The following is a 26,680-nucleotide window of genomic DNA, read 5'->3' as shown; positions in this document are numbered from 1 at the left end:
CCAGCGGCGGCCCAACTCTGTCCTCATTCTGTCCACCGAAATTCGATTTCACTCCAATGCCAACTGCCTCCCGCGAGTCGAGCTCTGCAGGTACACTGAGCCTCGGAGAGAGGCAAGCACTCACAAGTAGCCAAGATAGATACCTACCTACCTACCTCAGCCTTCTTACTTTCCCAGGTGAGTTGTCCAAAGTGTCCGTACGGATACAAGGGCCTGAATCGATGTACAGATAGGTACCTGAACCTTCCCTGCCTGGCCAAACACAAGCCGCCGCCGCCGCCGCCGCATACCCTCTTCACCTCAGTCAGGCACCTGTGTCCCATCAACTGCTTGGAGTTACCCGTTCCCTCTTGGACTTGACTTGGACCCTTCTGTTCGTCCGTCGTTGATGCGGCGAGCCCCTCATCAACAACTCCAGATCCTACCCATTATACCTACTCAGTAGGTACTGTACAACATAGTACCCTACATCTCTACCTACCTACCTAGGTAATTCCACAGTTCTTGTCATTTTCCCCTCCGTCTCCGGCAAACCCACGTCAGACGTCACATTGACTTGGCGACGCCATCATTGACTGACAAACTTGCTAGCTGCCCGTCTCTCCTTGACCTTTGACCCTGTTACCAGTGACGCAGACTCATTTCCCCCTGGCTTCGGTCACTGCCTACTACACGTGTACTACAGGCATCTACAGTACAGTTGCAGCCGGCGAGGCACTGACTGCGCTGCATCCTCTAACCCCCCACCCCCCCGGCCCTCCGCCTTAATCCCCCGACCGACGACTTTGACAAGCATTTGCTGCTCGTCCCTCCACCGACGGCAAGACGCACGCAACAGTCTTGGGTCTTGGGGGTGCTGGGTACATCCAACAATCGGTGGCTCACCTCTGCTCTCCCGCTACCCACGGTACCTTGCCATCCTGGCCCCTTCCTCTCATCCGTGCTGCCGGTCCGGTTTGCTTTCTTTCACTCACTCACTCACTCACACACACACACACAACTCACTCTTTCTCTCTCTCTCTCTCTCTCTCTTTCTCCCCTCTCTCTCCCTCTTCCCCCTCACTCTCTCCAGACTCCCCTGAAGCTGTGCCTTTTTTCGGGCAGGTCTCCGTCTCTTTCGGAACCTAACAAAACCTCGTCAAACTTTACATTGACGCCCAGAGCCCAGCCACGCACGTACGACACCCACGCCGTCACAAGCTTCCACGGCCCCGACACGCCCGACCGGCACCTGTACACTCGCAAGAACAACAACATCAACACCCGCTGACTGTCAACCCTCGGCTGTCAACCCAACCACATCATCCATCACGACCATCATCACCATAACCTCATCTCCATCGTCGACTATCGCATATCGCATATCGCCCATGCGCTGAGCACCCGAAAGACCGATTTATTGCATCCACCCACCGTCCGCCATCGCCCGACAATGCCCGCAACCTTCGACGACCTTGCGTGAAGGATGCATTGTTGACTCTCTATCTACTCACATCTCGGCCCCCACAACTAGACTGCGGCGGTATTACCACAGCGTCATTGTATACCCATTATCTTCCACCTACTCTTGACGCTCGCTGCACAGCTACACGACGCCCTACCCGGCCCAACCTACTGTTTGCCATCGCGCTGCAATCTGCTGGTCGTTGACCCGGGTCGACGCGACCGTTATTCCTTCCGAGGTCCCCGCCAACTGTTGCCAGCAACTACGTCAAAACAAACACGAGCAGTCGAACCCCTTCCAAGCGCTACAGCCAAGACATTTTTATACCGTCAATAATCAACATGGGCAATTCAAGCACCAAAGAGTCTCGTCCGGTCGACCCGGCGACTGACTATCGCCAAAGCCAGGCTGCGTACCTCAATACCTCGACATCCAGGGAGACCCCGAGTGATCGCCCCAACTCCCGAAGGCAGAGTCGTTTTAGCAGGGCCGACCTGAATCTCCTCGGTCTCGGAGCCGCCGGATCGTCCAGCGCTGCCGGCCGAGAGGATGCTCCTTACGAGCGAAGAGAAACGAGGCAAGAACGTGAAGCCCGTCGATTGGAGAGGGAACGAGTCGCCAGAGAGAAGGAGCGTGAGCGTAGCATGAAGGAAGAGCATGTCGATGGCGGCTACCTCGTCACGCTTGGAACCTACACTGGGACCGAAGACTTCAGTAAACCTGTCGTCCGGCAGCTGCAGGCAAGTCGCCTCCTTGGCCCCTCGTGACGACAGAATTCGTGCTAACATGGAGTACCCAACAGATTGAGAGACGTCTTGCGCCGTTTTGGAGAGGCCTCAACGACTATTCCGACAACTGGACCGAATACCAGCTCATCTGCGCCGGTCGCGGCCTTCCGATCCCTGCTGCCGACGAACAGCCTCCCCCCGAGTTTATCCCCCAGGCGAACTCGCCTGCGTCCCCAACCGAGTCATCGCAGAACCTCGCAAACCTGACAGTTCCGATTGGCCCGAGGTCTTTGTCTGTTGGCTCAGATCGCAGCGGCTCCCTGCCTGCTTCCGGCATATCATCGCCCAACGCAGCTCAGCAACAACAACGTAGCAGCTCGCCGTTCAAGCCCAGAGCGAAAGCTCTGGCCGCCGCTTTGAGCGGCGGTTCGCGCAATAACTCGTCGGGCGACGTAGCCCCGCGCGAGATTAAGCTGCCTAACGACCCCTGCGTTAACGGGCAGCCCCTGGAGGTCTTTTTGTACAAGGACGCCACAGAGTGCCCTATCTGCTTCCTGACATATCCGCCTTACCTGAACAGCACTCGGTGTTGCGACCAGCCCATTTGCAGTGAATGTTTCGTCCAGATCAAACGTGCCGATCCTCACTACCCTGAGCACCATGGCGAACCGAACGAACAACCCCCCAACCCCGCCAACCCGGAAGAGGCCTCGGAGATGCTCATTTCCGAACCCGCCCAGTGTCCCTACTGCCAACAGACAGAGTTTGGCGTGACCTACGACGCCCCTCCCTTCCGCCGTGGTCTGTCGTACGCCATTGGATACCCGTCGCAGAATACGGCCATGTCATCGCAGAGCTCTCTGAACTCGACCCTTTCTCCGACTTCGCCCACTCCTGGTAGACGACGTGCTCAGAGCCTGTCGGCAAACGCCCCGAACGTTATCACCACTGACCGAGTACGCCCGGATTGGTCAACGAAACTCGCAGCGCAACGGGCACACCAAGCCCGGAGAGCTGCGGCGGCGACCGCATTGCATACCGCCGCGTTTCTCATGGGCAACAACGAGCAACAACGCGGCTTCGCCTTTACCAGACCTGGACGTTTCAGTCGGAGGAACACGGGTAGTCGAACACCTTCCGCACCGTCCAACAACCAGCCGGAGGAGAGCCCGAGCCGTAATCCGGAGGGCGAAGCGGTCCCGGCTGGGCCTGAGCCTGGGCCACGGAGCTCCTCGGGGCGGGGAGCCCCCACCAACAGGAGAAACAGAATGGAAGAATTGGAGGATATGATGTTTATGGAGGCCGTCCGTTTATCTCTTGCAGCCGAAGAGGAGCGGAAGCGCAAGCAGGAAAAAGTGGAGCGTAAGGAGGCCAAGAAGCGGGAGAAGGAGGAGCGTAAAGCTGTCAAGAAACAGGATCGTCAAAGCGTCTACGGTCCTGGGCAAAGTTCTGCCAGCGGAAGCAGTCTCTCTCTTGGTCTTGGACGACGCCGGGGAAACAGTACCACAAGCAACCTACGCGTGGAAGCGACTCTCCAGGGGGCGCAGTCAAGTTCTGCTGGTGCCAGCACCGAGACATCCCCGGTTGCAGCAACGAGCAGCACAACACCCACCTCGGCGCCTGCTCCAACCCCAACTTCAGCACCGAACTCGAACTCCAAGGGTAAAGCTGTTGAGCGCCCAGCAGTCGAGACGCAGTCTTCCGAAAGCAGCTTCCAGAGCACCTCGTCAACTCCGTCGTTGCCCATCCCAACAACTGGTCGTGGGCCTTCTCATCTTAGACAGATGAGCAATGCCTCGTCTATTTCGTCTTCGCTGGCTGATAGCGCCGCCGGAAGCTACACCAACCAGGCATACCTCGACCCGCGGGCCAGCGAATTGAGCGTAGGTAACCGGAGCGAAGAGGGCGAGCGCGACAATACGGAGCCGATGTTCAATTTCCGAAGTCTGGCAGAAATGGTGGGTGTTGATATCGAGAACGGCGAAGCCAACCAAGACCAAGAAGGAGTTTCAGGGGACAGCCAACGGACCGCGACGCGGAAGCGGGACGAAGTCGAGGACGAGCCCGAAGCGGAGCATATGGAAGATGCTCATGTCGAGCAGCCCGTGCAGAGCAACGTGGGCACCTTGAAACCGCCACCCACTATCCCCGAGGAACCTGTCGACGGCAATAGCAGCAAGGACGATGTTCAGTCTCCCGGTAGCGGGGCGCTGACTCCTGAGGTCACCATCACGCCGGAGACCCCAGCACCCACCACGGAAAATGCCGAGACAAAGAGGCTTGGCCACGAGAACGTCGTCGAGAGGTCGTCGGAGGTTACCCAGTGAGGAAACAACGACGAGGGTGTTATGGGGAAATGCGGTATTTAGTCGCAGCTGGTGGCGGCAACTCGGCGCGACAACTTGGAGACTTTTGTCTTTCTTTCATTTTTGCATACACTGGATGAGAAACTCGAGGGCACTCAGGGCGTTTAGCGTGGCATTTGGGAGGGCAGAGTGGATTGATTGATTAGATGTGCTACTTGTTCCCCCCCCTTTTTTTTTTGCCATGTGAGTGGCTGGTTGATTGTATTCTACTACCGTCCGAGTACGTGGAAATAAGAAAGCCGAGATGATGAAGGTCTCGGCCTCACAATTCTGTCTATGAAGGAAACGCCGAAAATGCCGAATCCAAAAGGGTCGTGACTGTAACAACTCCTGGGTATACATCTACAAATGGGGCTCGGCGGCGGTGGAGGCCTGCTGGGCACGCTGGTTTACGAAATCCTCACCAGGGCTGGCCCAGCTATAGTTACGCCAATCTCCTAGGGCCGGCCACATTTGTTCCGTCACGAGGCGCTGGATCTTGTCGTGTCGACGACACGCCGTGGAAGCATTAGACTGCGTCTTGTCGCCGCCGCCGCCGCTGCTGCTCTCGGCCACAAGCTCGTGCAACATGGTTTGCCAAGCGAGAACCGTCTCCTCCAGCTCGGGAACGGACGTGACGCCCATGACACTGACGCCGACTTTGGTGGGGATGTTATAGGTAGGCGGCAGCAACTCGCTGCCAAAGGCGCGACCGACGCGAGCCCAGTTCGACATGGCCCAGTAGAGGGCGACATCCTCCATCTTCTCGCCCGCGACCTCGGCGATAACGGCGAGGCTCTTGCACAGTTTGCGCAGCGGACTCGGGGCCGGGTGCCAGCTCGCCATGGGCCCGTCGTCGACACCGCGCGTCGTAAGCAGGCCCATGCTCAGCATGCTCGCGTTGGTGACGACACCGACGCCAGCGTCCCGCAGGCGCGATAAGACGGCGTCGGAGCCAAGGGTGTTGTTTTGTACGCAAAAGTGCGAAAAAGACTGGACGGCGTCGATGGGCTCGCCCGTTTCGCGGAGGATCTTCTCAGCAAGATCGCAGAGGACGGGCACGGGGTAGCCGCAGATGCCGATGTAGCGGACGAGCCCCTCTTCGTCGCGAAGGCGGCGCAGCTCACGGACAGCGGCGACAACGTCATCGGGGGAGACAAATTCTGCGTCGTGGGTGTAGACGAGGTCGAGGTACGAGGTGTTGAGGCGGTCGAGGCTGCGGCGGACCGAGGCGCGGATCCAGGCGGGGGAATAATCGAACTCGGTCGGGGCGATGCGGCCTGCCTTGGTGACGAGGAAGTAGGACTCGCGGGGTGGCGAGAGGCTGCGCAGGGCGTCACCGAGGATGGACTCGGAGGGACCGTAGTAGGGGGATGTGTCGAAGGCCGTTACGCCAAGGTCGAGGGCGCGCGAGACGATGTCGACCGAGGGCATACGGCCGGGGTCCGAGACGTATTGGTAGTTGAAAGTGGCCGTACCGAGAACCAGCGGCGGCAGAACGGCCGAGAGTGGACGGGAGGCGACGGTGGTGCGCGGAGCAGCCATTTTGTTCTTCGTCTAGATTGTCGACGAACTTTTTTTTCTTTCCTTTCCTTTCTTACTTCCCCCCTCCTCTTCTGCTTGTCTGGTCTGCAAGTTCGGAGACAACGAACTAAAATCCCGTATTGTATAGCAGTCAAATTGGCTGCTGTGTAACCAGGCGACAGCAAAGGGCAGTAATTGTCGTGAATCGTGAGAAGCTCTCCAGGGCAGAAACACGGGCGAGAGGGCGCAGATTCGGATATCGGGTCGAGTCGAGCACGTCAATGACTGATAGACTGATAGTCAGGGTCCCCCGCGTGTCTGGGATCCCGAATGTGATTTGCGGCTTGCCCCGCCGGAAAGGTGGGGGAAAGCCTTTTCCCCTTCTCATTTTGGGGTCTCTGCTGTAATCGGACTGGTGTTGGCGTAGTGGCGCCCCGGCCAGGCCCGGGGACGGTGAGGGGGGATGAACGAGAAGATGATGGTGGTGGCTCGTGGTTTGGTCTCACGGTCGAGGTTTCTGACCTTGGTCGCGCCCCAGAGCAGGCCGAAACAGGCCGTTGCCTACCACCACGGGGGCTGCCTGACCTCGTTCGTTGCTTCCAGCATGGTGGTGTAGGCTGTTTGTTGTACGCCCCTGCTATCATCATGACGGCTTGGGCCCATCTAGCACTTTGCTCGCAGCATCTTACGTGAGTGGATGAGCATGGAGTTTGTCTGACAGAAAAGCCGCAATCGCGAAATGGCCGACATTGCGGGGTTGGGGCGCAGACGATGGAGCCATGACTCGATCGGGCCGAGTACTGTCGACTTTGGAGGCGGAGCCTTTTGTGTGATGGAAGTTTGAAACTACCAGGCCAGGCGCCCGCTTGGCCGGTGGGAGAGAAGCCTGGTGATAGTACTCTGTAGATGGTGGTGGATGGATGATGGATGATGGATGGTGGTGACACTGGACACTGGGTGCGAAGAAAACACGATCGATGCGGAGATGTTGTTGGGGGAAACGTCACACGTCGCTGTATGCTCTCTAGAGAATCAGACCGGCCCTGCTGGCCTCCCAGAACCCGCGTCCAAGTCCCTCGCTGCTTTCTTTCTCCTCTCCTGCCTGCATCAGGCCAAGAATGAATGCCAGCCGCTTGTTCTTCCGGGACCATGCATTAGATCTGCATAACTTGCTCCAGTAAGCACCCCTTATCTAGATATCTACCTAGGTAGGTAGGTAGTTAATCCTCAGAGGTACGTACCTATCACTTGGTAACCGCGTCTCTCTCTCCATCTCCATCTCTCGATCTCGATCCTCATCCATCCATCACTGCCATGTCCGTTCCACCGCGAATGACCATGACCGCTTTGGAGCGCCCATCAACAGCCATTATCTTTTCACCCAAACGAACTTCTATTATCCAGGTACGACGCCATGGTGTACTCCCGCCACCGAATCATCTCGCCTTCCGCGTCAGGTGCTCGTGTGCTTTCAGTCAGTGCCTGTCCATCAGCACCATTAGGCAAAACTTCAAATGCCTGCCCCGAAGCAGATAGATCCTCGCTCGTCCTTCTCACTCACGTCGCTAATTCCAGTTGATTTCATTTTCCATGGTTCTCTCATTCATCCAATCCTATTCAAGTCAGTCCCATTGGTCGGTAAATAGCCAAAACAACCGGCCATATCTACAGTCTCCCCGGCTCATTGCATAAATGCTCTCCTGACACAGCCAGCCAATCCCCCTCCCTTGACCAGATGCTTCCCTCCACGGCAACCTGCAATTTTCCGCCATCTCATCCGCCCATGTTACTCTGGCTCATCGTCCGTAACACTCTCTCTCCAGTTAGCCACTTGGCCCAAAGCACACCAAGCCCCATCCGGCTGCCCGATCCAACTTCTTGTCTCGTCTTCCGGTCGTTCTGCCGTACCGTAATACTCCATCCGTTCCAAGTTCCATCGCATGCTCCACGCACGACCTGCCTTTAGCCTCAACATCGATTCGTTGTTCTGGCCCGTTCTCCCCTTAATTGGTCTTCAGAACCCATTTGCTATCTCTTTGATGTTCGTTTCGGAAACCAATATTGGCCGCACCGTGTAATTCCGCGCCCTTTCGAGAAGGCTTGCTTGCACGGGTGAGCCTGCCTGTCCTAGCAGGTTCCTCACTCCATTCCCCTCACATTTGTCTCTATTTTATCTCAAGTGATCGTCCATGGCGGTCATGATCATCAAAAACCATCGGCGTTTCCGTCACGGCTATCACATCGAGCCAAATGACCACATTGGTCGCAACCGTTCTTCCACTGTTGGAAAACCACATACGCAATCTGCCAGATGCATTCTTCCGCCTTGGCAACCTTCGGCCCCTGGGTCGTCATATGGGCGTACCGGCTCTGCTCTCGCCTCGTGCCACAATCATCTTGAGCCAATGTTATTGCCTTCAGAGCTGCTCTCGAATCCTCTGCTTGTTATTTGGCATCGCCAAGAATGACTAACCGAAAACGACGATGTCTTGTGTCTGCTATTGCATTTGCCCACCTTTCTCTCCTGGTTGGCTACCTGTTATTTCGATTTTCCATCATATCCTCTTTCGTCACGACCGAAGCTGTTTTTTTAGGAAGTAATCTTCCGAGTACTTGCTACATGATGTATGCAACAATTACCAGCACGGCTACTCTAAAAGACGTGTTACCCCCGATGAATATTTTATAACTTGTCCGTCGGCGTGAACTCTGACCTTTCCCTGCTTGATCGGATGCCTGGATCAACATCATGCGCTGGCCAACCGCAACCCTCGGTGCTGTGACACTCACAAGCTTCGGTAAGAGCGAAGGTCACTTCCTATCGTCATACTCCACCTGACACGTCTCTATAGCTACTGCCCAGGGGCAGTCATCGTACTGCGATAGCCTAGGCCGTTGTTTCGCTTCATATACGAACGATGGCGGCATTACGTATGGAATCGCTATTCCCAACGGAGCTACTCCAGGCCAACCATACGATGCCATTCTTCAAATTACCGCACCTGTAGAGGTTGGCTGGGCTGGATTGGCCTGGGGAGGCTCTATGACATACAATCCCCTGACTATTGTGTGGGCAAACGGCGACGATGTGGTTGTCTCATCCCGGATAGCCTTGTAAGTGGTACCTTCGTTCAAGGTCTCGACATTTTAGGGTTGACCGTAATCAGCGGCTACTTTACCCCTCCACCTTATGAGGACGCCGAGTACACCGTTCTCCCCGGCACCGTCGTCAACGCCACTCACTTCTCGGTCACAGCTCTGTGCAAGGGATGCACATACTGGGCGCCATTCGGAAATGACCCGACATCCCTGGACCCCAACGGAGAGAACTACCTGGCCTTCGCTTACTCGGGCGTACCCGTCAACGACCCCGCGGCCAATGACACCACCTTCGGCATTCACGAGCGTGTGGGACACTGGATGCACAACTTCGAGCCCGCACAAGCTCCCGAATTTGAACTCTGGGCTGGTGGTGATGCCGGAAATGGCCCTCCAGTCAGCACAGTGACGCAGACCACGTTGTTGACGACCTTCTCAACATCGACATTCCGTAGCACCACCACTCTACAGACCACCGTCACCAGTACAGGCTTCCCTCCCGCTGGCAGCACCACTACTACGGCCTCAACTTCGCGTCCCACGGCGACCCCAACCTCGTCTGCCGCCGCGTCCAGCGTTCCCGTGCTGCCTATCCCTAGTTCGTGCTCGGGCGTAAACCCCTTCAGATTCGGATATCAGACTGCCAGTGGCTGGAGGGCCATCAAGTTGGCGGGTTCTCTCACCGGCCCTCGAGGTGTAGCGGTCGACTCAGAAGGCAACTTGCTCGTCGTACAGTCCGGCAAAGGTGTCACGATTCACACCTTTGGGTCCGACGGCTGTGTTTTGTCATCAAAGACGCTGATCAGCAATCCCTCGCTTAACCATGGAATCGGCTTCACGCCAGATGGTAGGACGTTGTATGTCAGTTCCATGACTACCGCGTGGTCATACACCTACGACGCAAAGGCACAGACCGTCGGTGGGCAGACCGTTGTGGTCAAGAACATGCAGCAGGGAGGCCACCCGACACGCGCCCTGCTTATCCCGCCGGCGACGCCACATCTCCTCGTCATACAGCAGGGGTCATACAACAACTTTGACTATGATTCCCTCAACAAGTCTGTGGCCCGCGCTGTGGTCAAGGTCTTTGACATGCGCAGCGTCCCGTCTGGTGGTTATGCCTACGCCTCTCAAGGATGGCTTCTGGGCTACGGTCTGCGTAACGAAGTTGCTCTTGCGGCCGACGGAAACAATGCGTATGTTGGAAAGAAAACCTCGTGCTTATCGGAGCTAATCTTCAGTTGAGTAGCATCTGGGGCGTAGAAAACAGCGGCGACGACTTCACCCGCACAGTCAACGGTCAGAGCTACGACATCCATAACGACAACCCTGCCGAGGAACTCAACTTGCGTAGGTCACATCGTGTTAATACGCTTTTGAATTATACACATAAACTGACCATAAATTAGTTGGCGACCCTTCCAAGCCAAACGAGCAGTGGTATGGTTACCCGACTTGCTTCTCCGTTTGGGAGCCTTCCGTCATCACCGACAAGAGCTTTACCGTCGGCCAGCAATTCGTCGTCGCTCCCAACAGCACCTTCAACGACGACACTTGCACTCAGCAGTCTGTTGCTCCAAGACTCTCGATCCAAGCTCACAGCGCCCCCATCGGCGTCGCTTTTGATAAGACTTTCCAGAATCTCTACATGACACTACACGGATCTTGGAACAGGTCACCAGCAACGGGCTTTAAGGTCTCATCGATTCCATTTACCAGACTCCCAAATGGAAACTACGACCCCGTTGCAGCGGCGAACTCCAAGACCGGTTACACAGACATCTTCTGGAGCACCAATGTTGGTAGCTGTACGGGCTCGACTTGCTTTCGCCCTTCCGGCATCACCTGGGACCGCTCCTTCTCAAGGTTATTCGTCGCCAGCGACAACACTGCTGAAGGAGAACTGTTCATGCTCGTCAAGTCTTGAGTCTTGCTTCCACTGCCTTTTTCAGGGCACAACAAAGCTGTTGTTTTGCTCTCTGCTGTTGCGGGTACTTACAACTGAGCAACCAGCCTTGCGATAGTCACACGAAATGCAGTTTGTAGTTGAATAAGTTATATGGCATGTGAAATCTCGTCTCCTTGTGATAATGTTGTTGACATTGTTTGGCTGGGCGCAGCCAGGAGCATTCTTCAAGAACAGCCGATTGAATCACCAAGATCCCGATTCCCGACACGACCCAGGAGGCCAGATCGTATGAAAGGAAATTCAAGACCCACCACTTCCTTTGTTTCAGCATCTCGTACAAACACAAATCGATCCACAGGCTCGGAACCGTAGTAGATCCAGTCGTTGAGAGTCCATGACATGCAATCCTGCGAACCAACTCCGCCGCCCGGAAGATCGGAGCCGGTGCCGTACCTCGGTTCGAACCAGATTCGCCACGCCTCTCTCGTCACGTTTCTCCCATCCATTGTGGATGTGGAAATGTCCTCGGTTGGGAAGATTCTGAATGTGGATTCGATGGGAGTTAGTTGAGAGCCGACTGTCACCGCCCAAATCTGGGTCAGTGCAGATAGAGTATCTGATCGATTGTGGGTCAACGACGAGAGAATCAGTGAACTGTTGTCTTGAGTGATTGTTGCATTGACGCAACTGTGGGAGGGGCCGTTGACGAAAGTACCGCTGAGATCGCCTGCTTGCTCTCGCGCAACAGCATCGACGGCTGGTACAGTCGTAGCAAGCATGGCGTCATAGATGTGTGGGACCGCAGCCATATCACCTGCAGTGAGAATAACTACGGCAATGCCGTACTCGTCGAGGATGGCCAGTTGACTGCGATACCCGTACGCGCCACCAGACTTGGCATATATGGCCACGGGATGAGGATTTTCGGGGACGAGATTTGGAGGTCGAAAGATCTCCCAGGGAAGCCCTACGAATGAGTGAGGGGACCCGGCGAAAGCGTGTGGTTTGAGCCATTCTCGCGTCTTGGCCGGCGAGAGAACCTTCCTAGAAAGAATGCCATGGGCTAGGGCCGAGAGATCTGATAACGACGAAACGAGACCACCACCCCTGCATGGTCGTCAATAAGAGAGAATTCTGAAACGTATGGGGGACTTACGGCGCACTGATACCATAGTCGCTGCCCCAGCCGTTGTCCACCGGAGGGATCACCGCTCTGGACGATACTCCAGGGCTGACGAGGGTGTTTGTAAGTCCTAGGGGCCCGGAAACAAGAGTGTATAGAAGTTCCGAGTAGCTCATTCCTGTTGCTTGCTCTACAGCCATGATGAAGATGGTGAAAGCAATATTCGAGTAGGCAGGGCGTTCCATGACCGCAGTAGTCGGGTACGAACGGAGCATGCCTTCGAGGAGCTGGGCTTTAAGTCAGACTACCCACTTTTCGGCACCCCCCCCATTTCGGCACCCCAAAAATGCCTCAAATGCCTCATCACCAGAACATACCCCTCAACTTTCAACATCAACAACATTTTCTATACTTATGCGAATAACCTCATTTTTTCCTCAGAGCTTCTTTTCGACCTTATGGGCCAGTATACCGAAGATGAAGTCAATCAGGCCCTTGACGCAATAACCAACGGCATGCCCATTAAGAGGGCTGGTCAGGTGTATGGCATCCCAAGATCAACACTTCAGTATCGGATTAAGGGCACTCAACCAAGGTCAATTGCCTTTTCTGACCTGCAGAGACTTTCTGTTAGTCAGGAGGCTAAACTGGCTGAATGGGTTCGCATTCAGCATGCCCTTGGTGTTGCCCCAACCCATCTGCAAGTGAGGCTATTCGCAGAAAGGATCCTCCATGCCATGGGGGATACAGAGCCTATAGGAAAAGGCTGGATCCAAGCCTTCTTGAAGAGGAATCCATCAGTCAAGGTCCAGAGAAGTCGCCCTATCGATTCTAGGCGTGTTAATGGGGCATCTACTGAGGTCATCAGGGACTGGTTCAAACTACTCGCCATACCAGAGATCACCAGCATCAAACCAGCTAATAGATACAACATGGATGAGACTGGTATCCTTGAGGGCCAGGGATCTAATGGGCTGGTGCTGGGCATGTCTGAGACGAAGTCTGTACGTAAGAAACAGCCTGGATCAAGGGCATGGGTATCCATCATCGAATGCATCTCTGCCCTGGGCCATGTTCTGAATCCCCTCGTTATCTATAAGGGCAAGGCAGTCCAGCAGCAGTGGTTTCCTCTAGACCTTGGCCCTTATGAAGGATGGCAATTCACTGCAACGGAGAATGGATGGACTTCAGATGCCACTGCAGTTGAATGGCTGCAGAAGGTCTTCATCCCTCAGACTCTTCCTCAGGGCAAGGAGGTCAGGCTGCTGATCATGGATGGACATGGGAGTCATACAACGACTGACTTTATGTGGTTATGCTATATAAACAACATCCATCTATTGTTCTTACCGCCACATACCTCCCATGTCCTCCAGCCACTTGATCAGTCAGTCTTCAGCCCTGTCAAGGCAGCCTATAGGAAGGAGCTTGGATACCTTGGTCAGTGGAATGATTCAACTGTTGTAGGCAAGAGGAACTTTATAGGCTGTTATCAGAAGGCTCGTACTGCAGGTATGACGATGCAGAACATTAGAAGTGGTTGGAAATGGACAGGGTTGTGGCCTGTCTCTATGGCGAAGCCTCTGATGAGCTCCCTACTGCTCCCATCAACACCAGCAGCATCAGGATCATCTGATCAGGTCAGCAAAGGGCAGTCTGGAGGCAAGGAAGCTGAAGGATGGGTATCTGCGTCATCTGCAGTGGCATGGTCGACGCCAAGGAAGATGAAGGATCTAGCTGGGCAGTTGAAGCTATTCACAGAGCTGGAGAATGATGCCTTTACTCAACGCCTTCTATTCAGGAAGGTAAAAAAAGGCTTCAGCGAGCAGGCATATGAGCTGGCAAATACCCAGCAGAAACTGGAGCTTCTGCAGGCCCAAGTCACCAATACTGCAGTAAGGAAAAGAAGGGCAGTCCAGCTGGATCCTAACACTAAGTTCGCCAACATCAAAGACATCCAGCAGGCGCAACTTAAGGCTGGGGAAAAAGAGGATGATGCAGCCGAATCCAGCGACTCTGAATACCCTAGTGAAGCTGAAAGCTGTATTGTTGTTGCATCTAGAAGAAGTCAATGATTAATTGAAGTCGACGAGTATGATGGGAATAGCTTCATTTTTGGGGTGCCGAAATGGGGGGGGTGCCGAAAAGTGGGTAGTCTGACTTAGTACAAGCTTCGTTCAACCCAGTCACACCACAGGGGCCAAATGCGCTTTCGTTGAGAGTGGGAAATCCAAGTGACTCAAAGTACTCCTTGAGATAGTAGTACTCAGAGAATCCGTCTATGAAGAATATTAGCTCGCTTCTTGGCCACAACACGTAATCGTTTGAAGGCGATATTCTTATACGAGGTTGAGAAACAGACAATTAGACGGAGCGCCCGAAAGATGCGAGCCCAATGCGCGAAGCGACACATTAGCCCACGGAATATACGAGGACGTGTCATTGAGTTCCGGGATGTAGTCAGTGATGGAACTATCAAGATTAAGGCCGCTCTTGAGCAGCACAAGTGTCGAAAGGACCTTGGAGACTGAACCAATAAGGTACTGGGAATTCCCAGTGAGGTCTTTCGTCCCATTGACGCTGTTGCTGGCTAGGTGGTGAAACTCCCATAGAGGTGTTGAAGGAGGACCTTGGTCAGTGGATACAACGGCCAGGGAGAAGGATGTGTTTTCAACAACCCAGCCTGCATTTGTCTTAGCCGACAGGGCCTGTTCTAGTTGCTCTTCGAACGACGACAGGGCGAGTTGGAAGGTGTTGGAGTTGGCCAGGCTGAGCGGACGCGGTACCGCCGGACCCTCAGGTCGGCAGTCGAGGCCCCCATGCGCAAAGCAAACGGACGCCTGAAGAATCAGAAAAAGGTACATGTTGTTGGAGATTCTTGGGAAGATTAAGGTAGAACATACAACTATGGAGTTCAGAGAGCGGTTTGGAAATAGGGATGGAAACAATCTTATACTTCGTGGAGATTCATCGAACTCAAGAACTCAAGATCCCATGATCGCATATTCGTTGGCATAATACATCAACAGTCGAAGTCGGTCTGGAGATCTCGATGTCCAACAACAACTAGTGAGGTTGGTTTTAGACGAGGAATACGAGAAACACGACCGATACGCAGTCTGCAGATCGATGTCGATCTTCCCCTGCGATGGGAAAATGGCGCCGCCAACTTGGCACCTTGCGTCATCACTCGTCTCTAACTTCAAGAGAATGTACCAGAGATTCGGGATAGAGAAGGCAATCGAATTCGGACTCTTCGAAAACAGGTTTCAATACGGTGTACCTCAAAGGCTTTTAGTGGCGTTTAGGCTACTATACCTACCAACCCTCATCCTCTCACAACAGCACTATCCGTACCTGGGTGAAGCTCAAGCTGTCGGAACAAATGCCTTCGTGATTTTCTCATCAGACCTCAACGCCATAATTCCATTATATGTAGGGCGTTCACAAGAAGATTCTCGCCAAAGCTTGATATGTCTATCAACCCAACGGTCCCAACCAGTACCAGCTTGAACTGTTTGCAACCACCCGGTCCTCTAACTTGTATCAAAGATGAACAGGCTAGGTGCCAGGCTCGTGGAAAGTGCATCTCTAAGCGAATGATGCCCACGTTGCGCAGGCGTTATAGGCTAAAATGCCGATAACAATAACCCCCAGAGCAACCAGTGCCAGGGCATCCAAACCATGGAGCACCCCATTCTTCCCTCTCCAAAGCAAATTATTTCGATACTTGAGAGGGACCAGAGAATTTTACTGGACGAGACGTGGCTCACGGTCCTAATCTCTCGTCGTATCAGGTGCCGAATCCTCAGAATCCCTGTAGGGAGCGTCGTCCCGCAGGAGATGTGCAAAGGCGTCTAGTTCAAGTCAGCAACCATTATCTTTCCCACAGAGGTCAGCTCTCACCTTCGCCGTTGGTCCTTGGCTTATCGACGGCCCCAAAGAGTGCGTCCATGTCCTCAAGCTCGCGGCCCTTAGTTTCCGGAAGAAAAGTGTAGATAGTCTCGTAGACAATGTTAGTGTGTCTGGAAAAGACGAGAATAGCAGGCCCTGATTTACGTACCGGGATGCAGATGATGTTTATGACCATGAACACAAAGTACGAATTGCTGCCCAAGACTGCCATACCGTAACTCCAGATCATGCTGACGATACCGGCCCCAATAGAGCCGCCCACCGAAGCAAAGTTGAGTCCGCGAGCTCGTACCGCTGTGGGGAAGATCTATACGTTGTCTAAGCCAAGAATCGGATTCAGTGTCAGTTGTCCTTACCTCTGTATTGTACACCCAAGCAGCCGGCCCAAACCCTACGGAGAAGCCCATGGCGTAGACAAAAATGAAAACAATGCAAACCACACTGGCAGCATCACTGAGTTCGTGCCCATACGCAAGAGGCACAGCTCCGTTGATCTTTAGGTAGCAACAGTTAGTTTCCAAACTTGAAAGGCTTTGGGGTTGCTCTCGACTTACCAATAGTGAGAAAGCCATGACCACACAGCCAGCAGCGAGACAATTTCTTCGCCCAAAACGATCAATGATGAACATCTCGAGAACGGTAAAGAAAATCTTGATTGTCATCTCAATGGCGCTCGTCATCAAAGCAACCCTCATATCCAGCCCAAGACGTTCCAACAGAAACGGAAGGTAGTATTTTATGCCGGATGCACCGCAGATCTGGGCCATAAACTGTAGCAAGGTCGCGCGCCACAGACGGGCAAACAAAGGTTTCTCTCTAAATAGAGAAAGCCAGTTGGTGCCAGACAGGTGATACTCGTTGACATCATGGGTAATTCCGGCGAATTCCTGTTCGATCTGATCGTCGTCGAAACTACCCTCACGAAGCCAACGAAGGGTCGAACGCGCTTGGTCTTTTCGGCCATGCTCAACAAGCCATCGCGGTCTGCGTAGCGTTAGTCAAAGTCTTCTCCAAGGAATCCGGAGCACTCACGTTTCGGGGATCCATGGCAACCCGAGTCCAAAAACGAGGGCCGGAACTATCTCGAGCAAGATGGACAATCGCCAACCCCAGAAATATCCTGCACTTGATCGCCAGAATCTCATGAAGAAACCAACCCTGAGAAGAGTCAACATTGGGTGGCTTCGTTTCTTGGGCGGGGACAGGAACATCTCACCAAAGACCCGTGGCGATACCAGCGATGAATCCAACGTGGTTCACTGTCACGAAATGGCCGCGTTTCTGTGCCGGCGAGATCTCACTGTAGAACGGACTTTAGTTCTCGCGCCATACTCGTTCAATGACTAGGACTCACGCCTGGTAAAGAGGCACCGAAGTCGAGACGATGGCCACGCCGAGTCCACTGATGACTCTACCAGCGATCATGGTACCAACGCCGGTGGCGCCATTGCTGACGGCTTGCAAGATGGCCCCTAGGCACACGACGACGGTCCCAGACAGGGCTGCGTACCGACGCCCAAGCCAGTCACTGATAGGGTGAGAAACGAGAAGGTAACTGAAGAATGTTCCGATGTAGTAGACGCTGATGATGATGCCCTTCATGCCCATAGACAGGTGGCCTGTGGCATCGTCGAAACCAACGTTGAAAAGAACTGAGGACATGACCCCAATATTGTATCTACATATATCGTTAGCCCGCTGTTGAACTCTGTACAGCTTTGGAAGAGAGTGGCGGGGCCTAATTCAACATCGCCACCGTCGGACTCTGGAAATCATGGTTGCCGGTCGAGCCAGAACCCGACTCACAGCGCCAGTGAAGTACACCGACCGTAGAAACAGAAGTGAAAAATTGTAGACTCACCCCCATACTGAAGCACCGATGCCAAAGTAGAGGCACAGGAAGTAGAGGCGTAACTCGCCAGGTGAAGCTGACACCACACCGAACCGAACCATGGCTACCGGATGGGATCGAACAAGGACTGCACTTGCCCACGAGGAAGACCAGGCGGTACAAAGACTAAACAGAATTGAGAGAACTCGAAGGCTAGTAGCTCCAAGACTGCCGTTCAATCAGCTGCAATCTCCACGTTGACGATGCGTGATGTGTGAAGGTGGTGAGGTGAGAAATCCAGGAGCTTGCCGCGGGGTCGGCTCGCTTGGCCAAGACGGGTTTGATGCATGACGATTATGTAAGAAGCGCAGGCGCATCTCTTTATTTTTGGCCGCCAACTCGGGCGTAATTCATCTGTAGTTGCTTCTTGGTCTACTTTGTGGGCTTTTCTATTCGAGTGCGGAATGTGCGCGTTAATATGCTCGCTTGAAACGTACAAAAATATCCAAGTACTTTGCTTCGTTCACCCGTTTGGTAGAATGTAGGGAGGAGAAAGCCCAAAATCTCAATGAATGGTACGATTGATGTGATGTAATGAATCTACTTAATCATCTCCATCCAATGCGATTTCCCACTTGCTTCATTGTGTCTTCCACAACCGAAACCAGTCCTATTTCACCTGCCTGGCCTTGGTACAAGTATCTGCTGGCTGCTGTGGTGCGACCATGCGTCCCTCAGTCAGTAAGTCCCGATTCTCCTGCCAGGGCGAAAGCAGTGTTGACTTTGTTTATTAATTAATGAGTGCGACCGGCTCATTAATGCTGAAACAACCAGCGAACAGTGTGACTGCCATTACGGTATCCTCCATATCCAGGTCAAGCCATGACATATATGAGCTATTAAGGGACGAACCCCCTGATTCATGCACTACTAATACAACCCATCCCTCCATCTGTTAGACTCAACGAGGCATATATCCTGAAAAGTCGTAAATCCCATTAGAGTTCTGCAGTCCCGAGTTCCATTCCAGGAGCTGGCTCTGCCCGTTGGAAGCCAATGTTGGCGCATACATGCCTATCCCGCCCGGTGATGTTCCTGTCTCGGCATTGCCTTCGCTGTAGGCCCAGAGTTGTGTTGCCATGTCTGGCGTCATGCCACCCACCATCGGCATAAAATCAGCCTGCTGATCGAATACCGTGGGCTGTTGTGGCATCTGCTGCTGCTGATGCTGCTGCTGCTGAAGAAAGGGCGACAGCCTCTGCTGCGGAGAAGGAGAGCCTGCGAGACCAAATCCAGAGGCAGGCTGTTGCTCCATAAGAGGCTGTAGCGGCCTCGGCGGCACCGAGCTCCTGGACTCCGACGAGGTAGAAGATACCCGCCTGACGGTTTTCACGCTGTCCGAGTGGCCCAATAATCCCTGTCCGTCAAAGACGCCCCCGGGAAAGACGGTGACAGACTGGCTATCCTCGGAGCCCTCGTCGACATCCACGCCCGAGTCCGGACGGGGGACAGTGCGGGTCAAGTGACGTGGAGCCAAGAAGCGGGAGGGAGATGGCTCGTTCTTCCGGTTACTTCTATTGGAGTAGGGCATCATTTGGGCATTGGTGATGCACTGCTCGATGACCTGGATGAACTGGTTACGATAGATATTGCCAATTGTTTCCAGTGCCTGTTGGGTCATGCCCTTGTTCCGGAGGCTGTCTTCGACGTCTTTGAGGCTGTTCATAAACTGGGCTTGCAGCTCAAAGTGCTCGATGACGGGACAGAAGTCTGAATAGAATCAGTATATGAAGGCCGCAGCAGATTGAGAATGTGGCGCTCACCGAAATGCTGGACCTTGTAGTCATCATCGTCAGGGAACAACAGGTTCCAAATCTCCTTCCACTGCACTTCGGGGGTCATGCCACTTGCTCGCTTTCTGCTCAGCAGCTTCGTCATCGTGGGCCCATCGATCCCTGACTCGGGGTCATGATCGGAGACGTCGCACATCTGCTCTTTGGGTAGACGTTGGTGGTCTCTGAGGTCCTTCTTGCTCGGGAAGTCTCGGTTGCAGCGGTCACACATGAAAGACGAGGGATCGTTGCGCTTGTGCTGCTTGACAATGTGTTGCCTGTGGAGAGGGGTTAGGCCGCGCTCAGCGAACGTCATTGGACTGGTACTGTGTCCTTACCTCAACTCGGCGAACTTTGGGAAGTAGGTCATGGCGCAGGAGTGGTGCTCTCTGACGTTGAACCGATGCGGGTTCCTCTTCCGAAAGGGACAGCTAAGGCGCAGGTTCTCTTCTACTTCCCTAGGGGTTGGCCTCGCTCGTTTGAAGGGCACGCTGGAGTCGCCGTCGTCGTCGGTCAAGTCGTCGCCGTCATCATCCCCTTCCAGGCGGCTTGCGTCACCCTTTTTCCGTTTCCCGTTCTGGGAGCCCTGACCAGACCCCGATCTTCGAGCCGCAGGCACCGAGCCATTGGACGAGGTTGATGTCGTGTGTGTTAACTGCGTTGTCGTGAGAGGAAACCCGGTGAAGGCGAACCTGCCGATGTCCTGTATGAACTTGAAGACAAAATGGCGAAGGAAGGACGCCGGCACGTTGACTTCGTCGAGCTCGACGCCATACGTCACCTGGAGGACATAATCAAGAACGGCGTCAGCCTCCTCGTTGGAGAAGTCAATCGGCGTTGGCGTCGCGGGTTCCCAGGCCCGCGAAAGACGATCGGAGCCCGAGTCAAAGCTCATCCGTTCGTTTAGTGGCTGGCGGGGAACAGCCGGCCCACGGTGTGACTCGAAATCATCTTCCGGCGTCGGCGGCCTTGAAACCCCCCGTCAGTCAGCGCGGCATTTGATGAAGTGCGATTGTCTGAAAGGCTTACTTGGGCGTCCCCGCTGTGTGCTGCATGTCATTCTGCCCATCATCCTCCGGCTCGACGACATCCATGAGCGGCATTGGGTCCTCGTCCTTGTACGGGTGCCCAATGCAGATGGACTCCGGATATGCCGGAAACCTCTCCTCGTGGATGGAGTTCACAAAGGTCGAGCCTGAATCGCAAGACTCCCGGTACCTATGACCGTTCGTGCCGGATTTGGATGCGAGAAAGGGGGTAGGCAAGCGCTCCGGCCCGTCGATGTCAGGCGTGGTGGCCCTCGTGAATGTAGAAGAGGTGGGAGACATGGGCATAGAGCAGGTTGTCGCAGAGTCCGGGACATGGGTCGAGCTCATTGTCGAAGAAGTTGGCGACCGATCGCGAAACGTCTTGGCGAATGTGCTCGAGATGATTTTCAGGCCCTCGGGACATTTTGTCTGTTGATGTTGCGGTTGCGATAAGCGGAAGTGGTGTTCGAAGGGCGAGTGAATGACCTCTTCGATCTTGGCCTGCGTGGCAATGGTCGAGTCGCGATGACGCGGCTCCCGAGGTCGAATTGGAATCTCAACTGTAAATGGCCGCTCATCCTCCATCGTGACTATTGTCTTGTCTACCTTACTTGAGTAGACGAGTAGGTAGGCAGATAGGCAAAGGTGGCCGAAGCACTTCTGTGCAGACTTGCTGGGATGGTTCGAGTGAAAAAGTCCAGATGTCACTCGTACTCGCTGCCGGGCTGCCCTTGGACGTCCTCAAATGCCCTGTGTCCGAGATCCCTCTCTCTCTGTCTCTCTCTCTCTCTCTGTGTGTGTTTCCCGTCCCGTCAATTACTTGTCGTCGGTATTACGGCGATGAAATCAAATGATTTAAAAAAGAGTGTTGAAAGAAGACAAAACGACCGGGAGACCTTGGGCCACACTCGAGAAATGGGACAAGTCCATCGTCCCCTTCGCTCATTGCTGTTGCCTTCACGGGCTCAGCCCCCCAGGCTATGCGGAGTAGAATGCGAACCATCTCAGCATAAACAAGGGTGGGCGGCGTCTAGAAATGTGATTGGATCATGACGACGACCGTTGTTGGTGCAAGAAACAAGTTTCTGTCATTGGACAATGGGGGCATGGTGGACGAGGATGCCTCGCCTATTTCTGGCGCGCAGCTTGCAGCAGACCGGCATGACCCCTTCAGTTGCATTTGACGAGCTGATTTGCTCGTGGCAGGTGCCTGTTCCGTGTCTGTGACAACATTGCCAGGCAGAAACATTGTTTCTGTCTGCAGGGCCATGTTACAGAGAGACTCGGGATATGCCGAGGACAGAGCCTGAAGTGACGTACCGGACTAACATCGACAACAGAGATCAGCATGCTTGGTCTCAGGGCGGTCCAGGGGTCAAATAATCCTGGCGCTGGCGCCATATCAGTGCGCGATCCGTCCGCCCAAAACCGGCCCTCAGCCCTACGAAGATGACATACGTCCAGCACTTCGGTCCCATTGATGCACGCCATCGCAGTCCTGGGGCAGGAAGCCACTCAATCACCCATATGAACCTGAAGCGTTCCAGCTTCAGTTGAGATATTGAGTAAACAAGGGTCATACGGTTGCCCTGTCGCAGGCCGGTCATCGGCCGGCCGAGAACGCCCAGTCATTGGATAATGATAACAGTTGGTCAACGGCGCATGCGGAGCGCATCGTCTTTTCGATGAAGCCGAGTTGATATCGATGAGATGCCAGTCAGTTTGGCGTCTTTCAAGCCTTGTCGGCGACTGGATGCGGATACATCTCGAGCCATTTAGGGATTTCAATTGGGATAGATACGTGATGAAACATAAATAGGCAAGGCGCGCGTGGACAAGGTAGAGAGAATCATACAAGTCACAAGCTCTCAGCCCATCGTTCGCTACAATTGTGATCCGTCAAAAGCCTAGTTGCGGACGAAGTATCAATCACGACAGCTGCAAGCTCCTCAAAGACTTGTTTTCTGTTTCAACACGACCCAGTCAAAACTCCCACAACTTAGCATCAGTCTCGTTCAGCTGACCAACCTTGACGGCAAGCATGTCGCATTCCAAAGGCAGCTCCGGCCAAAGCCCTTTGGCTTGTTCCAATCTGTAAGTGACAGACCCGTTTCCCAATCTCTAAGCGACGGCACTGACGAAACCAACCGATAGGCCTCCTCAAAACTTTCCCTACAGCGTCGATCGATACATGAGCGAGTCATCTTCCTGGACATCACTCAGCCATAGGAATAGCACTTCCCACGCAACCTCTAACGACCCGTTGCAGTTAGACCTCGATGGGCTGTTACGCGAAGCCCATCTAAAGTCCAATATAACCAAAAGCTGACTGTCGAGCAATCAAAGGGGTCTTAGAAATTGTATAATACCGCATGTTGAAGGAGATACGCCAAGACCAAAGCGGCTGCTTTAGTCACACACTCACAGTTCGATTTGGAAGGTTTGGCAGCCTTGCTGGACGAAAAAGACGACACAAAGTCTTGGTATAGACTATGCAGAAGCGACTGTGCCTCGAACTCAAGTTTGATTCGATGATGCGAGGAGGAGGAGGATAAGGGCAGAGACAGCCGGTACTTGTCAACCATCAAAGAAATAATATTGTGCAAAGGCGACAGGATGTCTTGGTTAGTGAGATGGCTGGTCATCTCGCACGGGCGTGTAGGCTACTGTGTGTGATGAATATGTACGATGAAGCTTATGTGCTGGTGGCCAATGGCCAAATATGTACCATGAAGACTCAAGGAAACCATCCTCCACCCCTGTCCGCAAACTGCACTTTCACTTTAAAAAAAAAGTTGCTTGCGAGATAGAGCATCAACTGCTTACTTAAAAAGCTCAACAGTATCGAAGATCTGATGGGTGGTTAGCATCAAGCTGCCTGGCATTGTTGAACCTGACGGAGAGAACTTACGACACTGGGGCTCAGGTAAGTGTCACCGCTGCTGCCGGAGATGACAGAGATGGTGATTGTGTTGGCACCAGCAACAAGTGTGCCAGCAGGGATGCTGACGTCGTAGACCTCACCGAGACCGCGGTAAGCGCCACGAGTGACGCCACGAGAGTCAATCTTGGTGGGCGCAGCGGGGGACGGGCCGCTCCAGCTGTTCACCTTGGCCTGGGGACGACCGCTGGCGAAGGCAAGGGTGGTGGCGATACGGAGGGTGGCAGCACCAGGGGCAGAGGCGAGGTTGAACTTGATGGTGACAGGGTTGTTCACGGCGGTGAAGATGGCCATGGGGAAATCGCTGGCGGAGGAGGAGCCGACGGTGTATGTCAATGGTCCCCAGCTGCTCATGCGGCTGTCGGAGGGGTGCATACGGAGCTGCTTGTCGGCGTTGCGGAAGCCGGTGGGCTGACCGTCGTACTCCCCAATCTTCCACAGGCTGGTGTGGGAGGTCAGGCCGCTAGCGATGTTGGCGGTGGTGGCCTTGCCGGCAGTGACAGTGACGGAAGTGGTGGCGACCTTGAACTCGGTCTGGTAGAGGACCATGGTGTAGGTGCCGGGCTTCATCGCTGGCGAGGTGAAGGCGCCGCTGGAGGAGGCGTAGGTCCAGTACTGGGCGTTGGCGTTGTACCAGTGGACAACACGCTGGAAGCTGCCGGAGATGCCCGAGGCGGTGCCAGTGACGGTGCCACGACCAGAATTGGCAACGTAGCCCTTGAGGCCGAGCTCGCTGTAGAAGTCGTAGTTGAAGTCAGTGTTCTTGGGAATGCCGGAGCGGGAGAAGGACTGAACGTAAGGGCCGTGCAGACCCATACGGTAGGCCTCGGTCTGGGCGTGGTTGCTGTTCATGTAGTTGTATAGGTTGGTGGAGTCGCCGGCGTTGTTGGTGTTGATATCGCGGAAAAAGGGGCCGCCGGACGACAGCTCGAAGCCGGTCTTGGGCTCGACGGACACGCAGACATGGATCTCCTCGGGGCTGGTGCCGTAGACGCAGCGGACCTTGTCATCGATGAAGCGCTCGCTCGAGTAGAACTTGGATCGCGTCTGGCCGCCGACGACGAAGACGTCGGAGCCCTCGACAGTGGAGCTGGAGCCGGCGGTGGTGGAGGCAGAACCGAAGGGGTATTCGCTGGGGAGGATGTCCTTGTTGAGACGCGAGATCCAGCGGAGCTCGCCGATGGAGGGCTCGGCGGTGATGTAGGTAGCCAAGTAGATGTTGGACTCGCCCTCCTTGACGATGAGGTAGTGCGTCAGAGTCGATGTAGTGCAGGTCACCTTGATAACCTTGCCGGTGCTGGCGGTGATGGTGGTAGCCTCGACGGTGGCGGTACCAAGGCCGGAGCTGATGTGGCTGCCCTTGCTCGCGTACTGGAGTTCATTGCCGCGGTACTTGATGGAGTTGATGTCGCAGCTGGACTTGGAGACTTGGAAGACGAGGGAGTTGGATGAGCCGGCATCGACAACGAAGTTGCTGCCCGAAGTGGTAACGCCAAAGGCGGCCAGGGCAGAGGAGGCGAAGGAGAGAATGGAGAAGAAGAGAACCTGAATAAGGGTGTTGAGCGCCATTTTGGGCTGCAAGGGGCTGGCTACCTTTTTCCTTGCGGACTAGAAAGAGTGTAAGAGGACAAAGTTGGGAAAGGGCCAAGCAACATAAGGGACATCAAGAGAGCCTCCTCGCTGTTTCTGAAAACGCGGATGATCGACTTTATTATAAAAAAGACTAACAACATGCTGTCCGGACTTGGCACTTGGCAGCCGGCGCGGCCCAGATCGGAGGCAACCAGAGTGCATACATCTCCCACCGACACCCTCTGAATCTTTTCCGGGATTTCCTTCGCGGGATTCTCTGGGCGCCCGTCGGCTGGAGAGGTTACCTCGGGGAAGGGGTCTTGGTGAGGTGTGATGGGTCGTTGATTGGCGGAATCATTGTTTCATGGCCCGGAGACAAGGGTCTCCTCGTTCGTGGCTGCGCGAAATAGATCACGAAGGGGCAGAAGAATATCTCTTCAGAGGAAGGGGGAAAAGGGTGAGCGACAGGGCCCTCGACAGCCCGCAGACCGAAACCAGGGTGCCGTCCGTCTTGAGTTCCGCTCCGGAGCGGGTGGAGGATGGGTAGGGTCACAGGGGGGGAGAGGGAGGCATGATTGATGGGAATTCGGGCTGACTTGGTAGGAACCCGCTGCATCCGCCATACCATGACGTTGGCGTAGCATTGGCATGGTTGTGGTTGTCTCTGGCCTTTGCTCTATTGGACGGCAGATCTGGAAATAAGCATTCGAGGTTGCAGTGGCACTCAGAGGCGGCAGCTTGCTCTCGCAAGAATGATGGCACGGGGTAAGAGGGTTTGCAAGACGCCGTGATCCTACTTGTGAGCTCAGACTACCGATGGCAAACCAAGGCCGCGTAAGACGCGTTCGTCCGAGAGATGCCGCAATAACTTGGCCGCCCTTTCCAAAGAGGAGGAGAGCCACAAAAACATGAAGGAAGGCAGAAAGGGGTGCCGGTGACACCGGTCTGCTGGACAAGAGGAGACTAACGGCAGGGTATGCCTGCGGCAACAAATTCGAATGAGCTGGCAAAGAGAATGTTCAGATGAACAGCGTGTGCGAAGAACCAGACGACTGCTAGTCCCGGCTTCTCGGGGCATTCTACCCCAGATTTGAGCCGGCACAAGGTGCAGGTGGTTTTGACTCAGGTGCAGCAGCAACGGCAGATGACTTTTTTTGCGGAGACGAGACCTCGGGGTATCATTGCTGCTGAGGTTACATGGGTTCATCACAGAAATGAGTTTGGGCGTCACATGAAGCTTGAAAAGCTTGACAAGACGGCAAACCGGCAAGTTAGCTTGCAGTTCAAAATAAAGATGCAGGACGTGCAGCCTGGCTATGTAAGGAGGGGTGTTGCGAGTTTTATTTCTGTTAATACTATCAAGGATTGATTGATAACCTTTCCCATACC

General features: G+C 54.4%; 8 protein-coding genes across 8 annotated transcripts; 2 read left to right on the top strand and 6 right to left on the bottom strand.

Moving 5' to 3' along the window:
* Positions 1 to 1,785: 1,785 nt before the first annotated feature.
* CH63R_06928 (SIP5 protein) lies at positions 1,786 to 4,499 on the top strand (the record flags this gene model as incomplete). Its single annotated transcript, XM_018301903.1, has 2 exons — positions 1,786 to 2,169; positions 2,247 to 4,499. The coding sequence occupies 2 exons, from the start codon at positions 1,786 to 1,788 to the stop codon at positions 4,497 to 4,499; spliced, it is 2,637 nt and encodes an 878-aa protein (XP_018159753.1).
* A 381-nt stretch (positions 4,500 to 4,880) lies between these two features.
* Positions 4,881 to 6,062, bottom strand: CH63R_06927 (L-galactose dehydrogenase; the record flags this gene model as incomplete). Its single annotated transcript, XM_018301902.1, has 1 exon — positions 4,881 to 6,062. The coding sequence occupies one exon, from the start codon at positions 6,060 to 6,062 to the stop codon at positions 4,881 to 4,883; it is 1,182 nt and encodes a 393-aa protein (XP_018159752.1).
* Positions 6,063 to 8,790: 2,728 nt separating this feature from the next.
* Positions 8,791 to 11,067, top strand: CH63R_06926 (Carbohydrate-binding cytochrome b562; the record flags this gene model as incomplete). The annotated part of the gene is given in 5 exon segments (XM_018301901.1): positions 8,791 to 8,839; positions 8,894 to 9,155; positions 9,161 to 10,336; positions 10,390 to 10,490; positions 10,550 to 11,067. Coding segments are annotated over 5 exon segments (2,106 nt in total).
* Positions 11,068 to 11,273: 206 nt separating this feature from the next.
* On the bottom strand, positions 11,274 to 12,372 carry CH63R_06925 (beta-lactamase; the record flags this gene model as incomplete). Its single annotated transcript, XM_018301900.1, has 2 exons — positions 11,274 to 12,156; positions 12,206 to 12,372. 2 exons carry the CDS (start codon positions 12,370 to 12,372, stop codon positions 11,274 to 11,276), a joined length of 1,050 nt encoding a protein of 349 aa, XP_018159750.1.
* A 2,139-nt stretch (positions 12,373 to 14,511) lies between these two features.
* Positions 14,512 to 15,036, bottom strand: CH63R_06924 (Beta-lactamase; the record flags this gene model as incomplete). The annotated part of the gene is made up of 1 exon (XM_018301899.1): positions 14,512 to 15,036. One exon carries the CDS (start codon positions 15,034 to 15,036, stop codon positions 14,512 to 14,514), a length of 525 nt encoding a protein of 174 aa, XP_018159749.1.
* Positions 15,037 to 15,949: 913 nt separating this feature from the next.
* On the bottom strand, positions 15,950 to 18,040 carry CH63R_06923 (Hexose transporter; the record flags this gene model as incomplete). Its single annotated transcript, XM_018301898.1, has 8 exons — positions 15,950 to 16,029; positions 16,079 to 16,394; positions 16,444 to 16,581; positions 16,642 to 17,071; positions 17,120 to 17,245; positions 17,304 to 17,387; positions 17,442 to 17,765; positions 17,949 to 18,040. 8 exons carry the CDS (start codon positions 18,038 to 18,040, stop codon positions 15,950 to 15,952), a joined length of 1,590 nt encoding a protein of 529 aa, XP_018159748.1.
* An 839-nt stretch (positions 18,041 to 18,879) lies between these two features.
* On the bottom strand, positions 18,880 to 21,363 carry CH63R_06922 (Ankyrin repeat protein; the record flags this gene model as incomplete). Its single annotated transcript, XM_018301897.1, has 4 exons — positions 18,880 to 19,688; positions 19,742 to 20,028; positions 20,089 to 20,718; positions 20,780 to 21,363. 4 exons carry the CDS (start codon positions 21,361 to 21,363, stop codon positions 18,880 to 18,882), a joined length of 2,310 nt encoding a protein of 769 aa, XP_018159747.1.
* Positions 21,364 to 23,600: 2,237 nt separating this feature from the next.
* Positions 23,601 to 25,288, bottom strand: CH63R_06921 (Rhamnogalacturonase; the record flags this gene model as incomplete). Its single annotated transcript, XM_018301896.1, has 2 exons — positions 23,601 to 23,630; positions 23,690 to 25,288. The coding sequence occupies 2 exons, from the start codon at positions 25,286 to 25,288 to the stop codon at positions 23,601 to 23,603; spliced, it is 1,629 nt and encodes a 542-aa protein (XP_018159746.1).
* Between the last annotated feature and the right edge of the window lie 1,392 nt (positions 25,289 to 26,680).

This window comes from Colletotrichum higginsianum, chromosome 4 (assembly GCF_001672515.1).
Source record: "Colletotrichum higginsianum IMI 349063 chromosome 4, whole genome shotgun sequence".
Taxonomy (NCBI): domain Eukaryota; kingdom Fungi; phylum Ascomycota; class Sordariomycetes; order Glomerellales; family Glomerellaceae; genus Colletotrichum; species Colletotrichum higginsianum.
Note: the sequence above shows the minus strand (reverse complement) of the source record. Positions and strands in the feature narration are given on the sequence as shown.